This window comes from Solanum lycopersicum, chromosome 6 (assembly GCF_036512215.1).
Source record: "Solanum lycopersicum chromosome 6, SLM_r2.1".
Classification (NCBI taxonomy): Eukaryota; Viridiplantae; Streptophyta; class Magnoliopsida; order Solanales; family Solanaceae; genus Solanum; species Solanum lycopersicum.
In genome coordinates, this window is record NC_090805.1 from 538,892 (window position 1) to 550,247 (window position 11,356).

Consider the following 11,356-nt stretch of genomic DNA (forward strand, 5'->3'; position numbering starts at 1 on the left):
AGTATTTTGTGTATTAAAATTTTTTATTATTGAAAGAGATATAGATTTAAGTGGAAAGTTAATAAAGAAAATTGCAGTTCGCCCTCAAATGAATTATCTTTAAAATTTGTTTAATAATATTTGGATCAATATGTTAACGGAGTGGAGATTTTTAAAAGATGATAGTTAAAATTTGCACATAACCGAACAAATTGTCTATTTAGGTATGTAATTTAGAGAGTGTCTCTTTTGAGGTTTGATGTTTAGGGTTCAAAAATTGTCCGTTTTGGTGCCAGAAACGTGCCTACAACCACCATCCAATCCATTCTCAATCACAATCACCATCACTGACACCCAATCACTACAATAAGTCGTCATTGCCGCCATCCTTATAACAAAAGTAATTTTTTTGCAGTCATAACTATATACTTTAATAAAAAAATGTAAATTTTTATCGACATTACTTAAGTATCATTAAATTTACTATCGCTAAAATCTTTAGGGAAATTTATAAAGAGTGTTAATTGTTATTAAAAAAATTATATTTATCGATAATTAAATTATTGTTGCTAATTACTTACCATTGACGACCATTTTCAATGTAGTACATCCAATATTATCGCAATAAATCATTATCACCCGTCATTACTATTAATTACTACTTATATATCGTCAATCACCATCATCATTAACCATTGCTCTTCATCCACCATAGTTATTGTCTTTCAAGCATTACCATCATTCATCATCATTATTAACTACTTATATATCATCAATAACGATTTATCATTCATCACAATTATTATTTATCAACATCACCTATCGCTCTTGATCATTACTATTAATCATCATTAACCTTTAACTGCAACTTACACTATTGTTCTTAATCGATATTCACAATCACCATAGTTAGTCATCACCATGAGTCCTAGCCACAAATTCAAAGCAAAACACCCTTAAAGCCTGGTAGTGTGTGTGAATTAAAGACCAGCAGTCCAAAGAGAGAGAGAGAGAGAGAAAATGTAGACTTTAAAGATATGTAGTAGGACCAGTCTGCCATTAATATCTCCTTCTACCAACCTTCCTCTCCTCTTTCACTACCCTACATTTAACATTTTCCTATAACCACTGCTTTAGATAAGTCAAATTTAGCTCTTTGTTTTGATCTCTGTTTCAAAAGAAAACACCTATTAAGCAGCCATCATCTTTCTTATCTTTTCCAAAACCAAAACTACTGACTTTTCTTGAAAAAAGAAGAGGTGGGGTGCTTTCTTTTCTTCAAAAACCTTCTCTTTGTTCTTGAAAAAACAGGACTCATTCATTTTTTTTTGTGTGTTTCTTTCAGAAGAAATAACAAAGACCCTTTCTCTGTTTTCTTCATATTTCAGCTTTGAGCTACTTGGATCTGTTTTTTTTTTTTTGAATATACAAGTAGTTTGTGTGTTCTGGGGTCTACAGAAGAAGGAGAAGCTAAAAGGGGTGATTTTGTTTTTTGTTTGTTGTTGTTCTAATGGGGATATGTTTGAGTGCTAGAATTAAAGCTGAAAGCCCATTTCATACAGGTATTTGATATAAGACTATGAACTCTTTTTTTTCTTCTTGTTTACTTGCACAATTTTTGCAAATTTGAGTCTTTTTGGAGGAGGGGTTCTGTAGAATGGTTTTGTTTGTTTGTTTTCTAATTTTCATTCATATTAGGATGATCATGCCTTTGTTCATGTAAAGTGGCTAGTTTGAGTTCTTGCTAATTTTTTAGTAGTCTCTATTTGGTAATAGTAGTTATCCTGATTAATATATCTTGTTGATAAAAAAAAATTGGGGGTAGGGGTAGCAAAGGGGATTATAAGTTAGTTAATTGAGCTACTAAGATTTAAGATGTTTTGTTGTGTTCTAATGGGGTTAATTGATGGTAATCTAATAAATTGAGAGAATTATTGCAGGGCTAAATTCAAGATCTGTTAGCATAGATGGTGGTGATAGTAATTCAAGCTCCAGGGTTCCATCAACTACTAGAAGTGAAGGAGAGATATTGCAGTCTCCCAATTTGAAGAGCTTTAGTTTTTCTGATCTCAGAACAGCCACTAGGAACTTTCGTCCCGATAGTGTGCTGGGAGAAGGTGGATTTGGATCAGTTTTTAAAGGGTGGATCGATGAGAACACGTTCGCAGCTACCAAGCCTGGGACAGGTGTGATCATTGCTGTGAAAAGGCTTAATCAAGAAGGTTTTCAAGGTCACAGGGAATGGCTGGTGAGTTTTTTTTTTTTATGTTTGATATGGAGATGTTCGAGTCGGTTTAAGCTTAAAGTGCATTGATTATACCATGAACTCAGAGTAAGCGGAACTAGATCATTTGCTATTGGTTTGGACGAAGCCAGTAGCTTTTGCTTAGTCCCTGTATTTGTATTAGGAAATTCATTAAATATGTATGAAACGTTTTATTGCGAAACCTACTAAAGAAGATGAATTATGAGATTTGAGGCAAGTTCAGAACCCATAAACTTCAAATCTTGATTCTGCCTCTACAAGAATTGTCGTTGTTACTTATTGAGTGCTTTATTAAGTGCTAATACTTTGTTATTTTGAGTGTCATAAGGTTGTCTGAGTTCTGATTTGTATTATGCTTCTATGTTTTTAGGCAGAAGTTAACTATTTGGGGCAGTTTTTTCATCCTCATCTTGTAAAGCTGATTGGCTACTGCTTGGAGGACGAACATCGTCTTTTGGTTTATGAGTTCATGCCTCGGGGCAGCTTGGAAAACCATTTGTTTAGGAGTGAGTACTTTGCCCCTACCATCTTAATTTCAACTCTATGATCATCGACACCTTTGGAGTAATAGTGTTTGTTGTTCTGTAACAGGAGGTTCTTATTTCCAGCCTCTTTCTTGGAAACTACGCTTGAAGGTTGCTCTAGGAGCTGCAAAAGGGCTTGCTTTTCTCCACAGTGCTGAGACTAAAGTGATATATCGAGACTTCAAAACCTCGAATATTTTGCTTGATTCGGTATGTGTCCCCTATGAATTAGATCTTTGTGCAATTGCTTGCTTATTACGAACCAGCTAACGTGTGCTTACTTGGTGCTGTTTCTCTTTTATCGTTATAGAACTACACTGCCAAACTCTCAGACTTTGGATTAGCCAAGGATGGGCCAACAGGCGATAAAAGCCATGTCTCTACAAGGGTTATGGGGACCTATGGATATGCCGCTCCAGAATACATGGCTACTGGTATGGTTTCTTTTCCCCCCTGACTCATGTGTTAGTTTTCTCTCTTGTTCCAACGTGGCCCGACATCCATAGAGTATCCAAATTTAGAATATTAGGTACTGATCAGGACATCTTTACGTCTAAGATGGAACATTTTTTCTTATCCAAGATCCATCTAACATGCAGTTTTCTCTTTTCTTTTTAACTCGCATTCTTATTGTCAAGAACCTCATTAGTCATTCACCTATGATGCATTTGTACTGCACTCCATCCCCTGGGCAACAATTAGTTACTGCTCTTTCTGGGATGGACTTTGATATCTTCATGTTGAGTCTTTAATCAGCCGATACAAACTTGTACTCTTGCCGACTTCCCCTGTTGCGTTCAACCGTTGTCATAATTTACTTGTACCTTGAATTATCTATTAATAACTCAACTCCCTTTGATCCATCTGTTTGATACAGGTCATTTAACTAGCAAGAGTGATGTGTATAGTTTTGGAGTTGTCCTCCTTGAAATGCTGTCAGGTCGTAGGGCAATCGACAAGAATAGACCATCCGGAGAACACAATCTAGTGGAGTGGGCGAAACCTTACCTAGGTAACAAACGTAAGGTCTTCCGTGTTCTGGATACCCGTCTTGAAGGCCAGTATTCAATGGAGGTGGCGAGTAAAGTAGCTAACCTTGCCCTGCGGTGCCTATCCAAAGATCCTCGGTTTAGACCAAGCATGAGTGACATTGTTAAAGAACTGGAGCAACTTTATCAACAATCTAAAGATTCAGGAAATACTCGCAGCCACGCTAGCAACCGACCTAGACCACGTAGACGAAGTGCTGGTGATGTTGCTAATAGAAATCCTTCAGTTGCTTATCCGAGACCGTCTGCTTCTCCCCTTTACGCTAAATAATTAAACAAATGATTGAAAGATGCCTTAATTTCTTGTTTTTTTTGTCTTATATGTGTTTATCAAGCTTGATAAGTAGTTGAGGCTGATGAAGAACCTCTGCACATTTGCAGTATCAGCTGGCTGATTGTACAGTTGTTTTTGGCTAATGTATTGAATCTATACTTTCTGTAGGTCCTGAATGTGTTTGTAACTTTGAGTTTTGCTCACAGCTCACTATATGTTCACTTTTTGACACTAAAGGAATGCATACTACCCTTTCATACTTAGTAGTTTCTTGGTCTTCGATTTTTGTTATCATCTCTTGTTTCTTGTACTTAATTTTGTAGTAATAATTTTTTTAGAATGCTTTATAATCTTATCTTTAGTATTTTTATCTTGGCCTTTTTACCTTCATATACCTTTTCTTGAGTTGTAGGGTCTATCGAAAACTACCTCTTTTATCTTCAAGGCGGGAGTAACTTTGCTTACAAACTACCCTTCTTTAACCTTACTTGTGAAATTATACTAGGTATGTTATTATTACGAGGGAGTGCAAAGTGCTATTTGCATAATTGATGTTGGCAACCTTTTCACCCTATGAAAAGTTAAAACTTTTTAAGTCAAAAGTACTTGTGTTATGTCTATTTCAGCTTTTCTATATGTTACATCCCCTTTTTAGAATCTGTGGGATACATTGGGCTTTTCTTTTTATCCTTTAGTGTAAAGTATATAATAGCAAGATGGGAAGATTCAAAAAAAGTTGGTAGTGGAAAAAATAATGTTATCCATAAGAGTGATGTAAAGAGAAGTAGTCACAATAGGATTGTAGAAAGATGCAAATCCATTTCTTCTTTCCAATATTATAGGCCATTTGAGGGGTCCTCCAAAAAAAATAAAATATCATTAGTGCTATATTCTAAAGTGGCCATATCTTAGGTATCTTTTGAATATCAAATTGTTGGAGAATGACACAAAGTGGTGAAGCTTAAGACAAAAATAAGGATAATGTTATCAAGGATATTTTGTCGATAGTTGTTACTGACGTATTTTTCAAGATTCAACAAGCTCAAGATGAAACAAAGAGTTTCAATATTTATTTATTTTTATAAAGGAACAAGGAGTTTCGTCTTTTTTTCTTTTTAACAAATGAACAAAGAAGGTTAGCCCGTTTTAACCGTTCAATTATTTTTATTTTGGAGAACTATTCATTTTTATGTTTTTTGAGTCATCGGAGTCTGTCTCAAATGATTATTTAATTCTTTATAATTGAGGATTTGGAGATATTTGTCATATATATTATTCATGAATAATATATAAATATTTTGTTAAATTTTAAGTCTTAAAGTTTATCATTTTCTCAAGTCCAACATGTAAATTTTAGTTCATCTATTATAATCATAAGTCCAAGTCCATCAAAATTCATTACTTTAGTCTTTACTTATAAGATAGTTACACCTTCTATTAATTGAATCAAACAAAGAGTTTCAATATTTATTTATTTTTACAAAAGAACAAAGAATTTTGTCTTTTTTTCTTTTAACAAATGAACAAAGAAGGTTAGCCCATTTTGACCGTTCAATTATTTTTATTTTGGAGAACTATTTATTTTTATGTTTTTTGAGTGATCGGAGTCTGTCTTAAATGATTATTTAATTCTTTATATTTGAGGATTTGGAGATATTAGTCATATATATTATTCATAAATAATATATAAATATTTTTGTAATGACCCGGAAGGTCATTTTTGGAAATTTTAAATATTAGTGTAACTTGAGTTAATTAATCGATAGTTTATGGGCTAAAATGATAATTTATTTAAGACCCTATACTATTTAGCCTTTATTTAATTAAATATGTGGAACAAAACTAACCTAAACGTGTGACGAAAAACAAAGAAGAGGAGAAAGTCTGAAAAACACTCGCAGCGCCGTCGAACAAGTGCACTTGATTCAGGTAATAATTTTAAACTTTGCATTGAGGCTGCTGAATATGTCTTGTAATTAATGTACAATTATAATTTTTATGTTAACTTTAATATGTGCTTTGGAATGTGAAACATGGCAAAATGAATATGGAATAAAGAAATAATATTTGGAAGTTGGTATATTGGTATGAAGTAATTTTGAAATTTAGAAAGAGGGTCATGCCAATCATGTGATAATTGTTGGGAATATAATTGCATCAAGATGATTGAAAAATAATAGATAGGAATATAGGGTATCCATTTGAGGATTTAAAATATATTTTTTTGTCCTCGTGATTTTCTCTGTAACTTAAGGCTTCACTGTTTCTTAGAATTTTCTTATTATTATCATATTAAGATTCAAGTGTGATATATTGAGATAGGTAATTAAATATTAGATATATTATATTATATAGATATCGTTAAAGTTATGATATTTGGAGAAATTGAAATTTAACCGTAAGCTTAAATTTGGAAAACATGAGAGTTCACATGTTAATTGACATCAAGAATTACAAACTTGATTATAAATTTGGGTGAAGTTTTATGTCAAGGTTAAACACATAATAATGTGGGTGTTGTTAGTTCCAAACCTTATTGTGAATATACATATTTGAATAGATTGCATCGATTTGGAAGCTCAACTTAAAGGGAAGGCTCAAGTCCCGTAGTGATTATTCAAGTGACTAAGGCAAGTGGATTTCTAAACTCTTGTTAAGCGTACGAAATTCGTGTATTTCCTTGTGTGATGTTGAGAATGATTTGGAGACTTGTTGTTTATTTGTTGGTGTTGTATTTCTTGTTGTAAATTGTGTTTGGTTATCAAATGGTTATCTCCTCCCTTTTCATTTGAGCATGTCATTTGCATTGTATCTGAGACATTGTTGTGGTAAGAGGATGGTGTACTATTTTCGAGGGTCGTATCGCGCGCCGCGATGGATATTATATTTCGAGGGACGTATCGCGCGCCGCGAAGGTTACTACTTATCGAGGGTCGTGTCGTGCGCCGCGACAGATGCATGGACAGATATGTCCCCCATGGGTCCCGAACTGAGAGACAGCGGGTGTGTATCGTTAGGAAAGACATGCATCACGATATTTGACATTGCATCTCATGACATTGCACATCTTATTATTGATGAACTTGAACATGTGTTTTGCTGATCTTGTGATTGTTTCTCTGTGAAGTCTGTGATTGTTGAATATTGAGTTGATATTGAGAATGTGTAAACTGATAGAGTGTGGTTATTGAGTGGTGTGTTTGGTAAACTGTTAGGCTGTAGCGTGGAGATTTAGATAGGGTGTAAGGAGTACCCGTATTTTGTTCACTTAACTTGTGTTTAGAGGTTTGCTTGTTGGGTACCGCGTGGTTTGGTACTCACCCCTTGCTTCTACAAATTTTTGTAGGTTACGAGCCTGGATCTTTGTGATACATTCTATTCTCTTCGTTTTCGAGGCATCTTGTGGAGGATTGTGAGGTAGCTGTTTGTCATCTCAGCGAACTTTCCTACTCCAGTTTATGATTTTATTTTTACTTGAAAGACAACTTCATTTTAGACTTCTATTTTGTTTCAATTCTAATGTTTACATTAGAGGCTTGTGCACGTGACAACCTGGTTTTGGGGATTGAATTTATATGACTTGGTTTCATACTAGAAATTGTTGTTGGATTGTCATTTACTTCCGCACTTTGTTAGATATTGGGTTTTAGGCTGACTTGTCTTGGTGGGATAAGACAAGTGCCATCACACCTATTTTTGGGTCGTGACAAAATGGTATCAGAGCCCCAGGTTCATAGGTCTCACGTGTATACAAGCCGAGTCTACGTAGAGTCTCAAGGATCAGTACGGAGACGTCTGTACTCATCTTTGAGAGGCTATAAAGATTACTAGGAAACTTCCTTTTGTTCATTCTTTCTCATCGTGCATAGTTACCTTCGTTAGTACTGAGTTGTTGTATACTCTTTTGACAGATGACGAGGACTAGAACTAATGTTACTGGTGGTAGAGGGGAGGCACTTCCCGAGGCAGTTATTGAGGCCCCAGCTAGAGGTAGGGGTAGATCTCGAGCTAGAGGTCGTGCTAGTAGTGCGACAGTAACCAGAGGTCGTGGACGTGGAGCAGCACCAGTGAGAGGTCGTGCTAGAGAGGTCTCTACCGAACCACAGATTGATGACAGAGAGGACCAGGTTCCTCCAGATCCCGTAGTCACACCTTTGCTTCAGGATACACTATTGAGGGTGTTAAGTGTGCTAGAGGGCTTTTCTCAGGGTGGTGGTGCGACTACCACACCACATGACTCTCGTACTAGAGAGGGGGCTCAGACCCAAGAGCAACAACAAGCCCCAGTTTTTCAGGATGCGGTGGGGCAACTACCAGTAGATCCCGCGGTTCATAATGATATTGCACCAGCAATTGGGGGTCAAGTTGCATCGATGGTTGTTCTGACAGAGGATGAGCAGCGTAGGTATGAGAGATTTCGAAAGATGGACCCACCTCAGTTTCAGGGTGGGAAGAGCGAGGACGCTCATGAGTTTCTAACTACCTGCCGAGAGTTACTAGAGGTGGTTGGATTAGCTGAGTCACATGGGGTTAGATATGCTACACTCCAGCTTCGTGGACCAGCGAGAGACTGGTGGAGGACTTATTCGGGATGTTTGCCAGTTGGATCTCCTCCAGTGACTTGGGAGCAGTTTGCTAGCGCATTCCAAGATCGTTTTATCCCATGGAGCGTGAGAGAGGAGAGTCGCTTGAGGTTTGAGAGTCTGAGACAGGATGGTTTATCGGTTACAGAGTATGAGGCGCGTTTTTGCCAGTTGTCTAGGCATGCGTTGGCCATTATTCCAAATGAGACAGAGAGGATCCGCAGATTCGTGAGGGGATTGACTTTCTCTATCAGGTCAGCTGTATTTCGGACATCTAGGGAGGGGACTTCTTTCCAGTCCATTGTGAGCGCCGCCAAAGAGGCGGAATTGATGGAGAGAGAAGAGTTTGGGGACCCTAAAAGAGCTCGTATATCAGGCCAGTTTCAGGGTGCCTCATCTGGAGGTAGGGGATCACAGAGAGTGAGTGGTTCTTTTCAGCAGCGGGGACCTATTCATGCATCTATGCCGACATTTGAGGGTGGCCAGACATCTAGGGGTTCTTATGGCCCAGGTCAGGGCTCGTACGGTTCACAACAGCGACCTACAGGGCGAGGAAATTATAGTGGGTTTTCAGGGTCCACACAACAGTTCCCAGGTCAGAGATTTTGTTTTACTTGTGGAGATCCCGATCATCTAATGCGGCAGTGTACTTCTCAAAGGGGTCGTGGTGGGCCTCGACCAAATTCTTCATTCCAGACTAGACCACCAGCACCACAGGGTAGAGGTCGTGGCAGAGTTCAGTCAGGTAGAGGTGATAGAGTTTCCAGTAGTGGTGTTGCAGCTCAGCAGAGTGGGGGTAGAGGTACCACCCAGGATGGAGGTGGACGAGGAGGCCACTGCTATGCTTTCCCCGGGAGACCTGAGGCGGAGACCTCAGATGCGGTTATTACAGGTATCATCCCAGTATGCCATCGACCTGCGTCTGTGTTGTTTGATCCAGGTTCTACATTCTCTTATGTGTCTACGTATTTTGCTGCTAAATTTGATATGATATGTGATAGCATGACTGTACCTATTCGTGTTTCTACACCCGTGGGTAAGCCCCTAGTGGTGGATCGAGTGTATCGATCCTGTCTTGTTTCTTTGGCTGGGTATGACACTTGGGTAGACTTAATCATTCTGGGGATGGTGGACTTTGATGTTATCTTGGGTATGGATTGGCTTTCTCCTTATCATGCTGTCCTTGATTGTAATGCTAAGACTGTGACTTTAGCAATGCCTGGTGTTCCGAGGGTTGAGTGGAAGAGTGTTAGTGGTTCTTATCCTAGAAAGGTTATCTCTTTTATCCGTGCACAGAGATTGGTGGAGAGGGGGTGTTTGTCTTACTTAGCTTTTATTCGGGATACTAGTGTTGAACCACCTTCCATGGACTCTGTTCCCGTGGTTCAGGAGTTTCTCGATGTATTTCCTTCTGATCTTCCAGGTGTTCCTCCCGATAGGGACATTGATTTTGCTATTGATTTGGAGCCAGGCACTAAGCCTATTTCTATACCTCCATATCGTATGGCCCCAGCAGAGTTGAAAGAATTAAAGGATCAGTTGCAAGATTTATTGAGTAAGGGTTTTATTCGCCCTAGTGTATCACCTTGGGGTGCCCCTGTATTGTTTGTGAAGAAAAAGGATGGGACTATGAGAATGTGTATTGATTACAGACAGTTGAACAAGGTAACAATTAAGAATAAGTATCCTCTTCCGCGTATTGATGACTTATTTGATCAGTTACAGGGAGCATCATTGTTCTCTAAGATTGATTTGAGGTCTGGGTATCATCAGTTGAAAATTAGGGCATCAGATATCCCTAAGACAGCTTTTCGGACCCGGTATGGGCATTATGAGTTTCTAGTGATGTCCTTCGGATTGACTAATGCCCCTGCAGCATTCATGGAGTTGATGAATGGGGTGTTTCGACCATACCTTGATTCTTTTGTGATTGTTTTCATCGATGACATCTTGGTTTACTCTAAGACTGAGGAGGACCATGTCCGACACCTGAGGATTGTACTCCAGAGGTTGAGAGAAGAGAAGTTGTATGCCAAGTTCTCAAAGTGTGAGTTCTGGCTTACTTCTGTGACATTCTTGGGGCACGTGGTGTCCAAGGAGGGTATTAGAGTAGATCCAGCCAAAATTAAGGCAGTTAGAGGCTGGACGCGACCTACCTCACCTACTGAGATTAGGAGTTTTGTGGGATTGGCAGGCTATTATCGACGATTTGTTCAGAGTTTCTCTACTATTGCAGCTCCATTGACTAGATTGACTCGACAGGATGTGAGTTTTCAGTGGTCTGATGAGTGTGAGGAGAGCTTTCAAAAACTCAAGACTTTGTTGACTTCTGCTCCTGTGTTGACTCTACCTGAGGAAGGTGTAGACTTTACTGTGTATTGTGATGCTTCAGGAGTTGGTTTGGGTGGTGTGTTGATGCAGAAGGGGAAAGTGATTGCTTATGCTTCTAGGCAATTGAAATCCCATGAGAAAAACTACCCTACTCATGATTTGGAGTTGGCGGCTGTGGTATTTGTACTTAAGTTATGGCGTCATTATTTGTATGGGGTGCATTGTGAGATCTTCACTGATCATCGGAGTCTTCAATATATCTTTAGCTAGAGGGATTTGAACTTGAGGCAACGGAGATGGCTTGAGTTGTTGAAGGACTATGATGTGACCATTCTGTATCATCCAGGAAA

At 38.3% G+C, this 11,356-nt stretch overlaps 2 protein-coding genes across 3 annotated transcripts; both read left to right on the plus strand.

Annotated features, from left to right (window-relative positions):
* The first annotated feature begins 1,129 nt into the window (after nucleotides 1–1,129).
* On the plus strand, nucleotides 1,130–4,323 carry TPK1b (protein kinase 1b). The gene is given in 6 exon segments (NM_001247480.2): nucleotides 1,130–1,541; nucleotides 1,920–2,227; nucleotides 2,616–2,751; nucleotides 2,837–2,979; nucleotides 3,080–3,203; nucleotides 3,647–4,323. Coding segments are annotated over 6 exon segments (1,206 nt in total). The 5' UTR covers nucleotides 1,130–1,489; the 3' UTR covers nucleotides 4,090–4,323.
* A 769-nt stretch (nucleotides 4,324–5,092) lies between these two features.
* Nucleotides 5,093–11,290, plus strand: LOC138349084 (uncharacterized). 2 transcript variants are annotated; one of them, XM_069298939.1, is made up of 3 exons: nucleotides 5,093–6,021; nucleotides 6,653–6,722; nucleotides 7,439–11,290. In XM_069298939.1, the coding sequence occupies exon 3, from the start codon at nucleotides 8,004–8,006 to the stop codon at nucleotides 11,274–11,276; it is 3,273 nt and encodes a 1,090-aa protein (XP_069155040.1). In that variant the 5' UTR covers nucleotides 5,093–6,021; nucleotides 6,653–6,722; nucleotides 7,439–8,003; the 3' UTR covers nucleotides 11,277–11,290. The 2 variants fall into 2 exon arrangements, with proteins under 2 accessions (XP_069155040.1, XP_069155041.1); XM_069298940.1 differs by lacking the exon at nucleotides 5,093–6,021 and having other exon boundaries at nucleotides 6,027–9,186; nucleotides 9,271–11,290.
* The last annotated feature ends 66 nt before the right edge of the window (nucleotides 11,291–11,356 follow it).

What these genes read in the sequence shown, in the direction of transcription:
- LOC138349084 (XM_069298939.1), top strand. Translation starts at nt 8,004, where the DNA reads ATGACGAGGACTAGAACTAATGTTACTGGTGGTAGAGGGGAGGCACTT.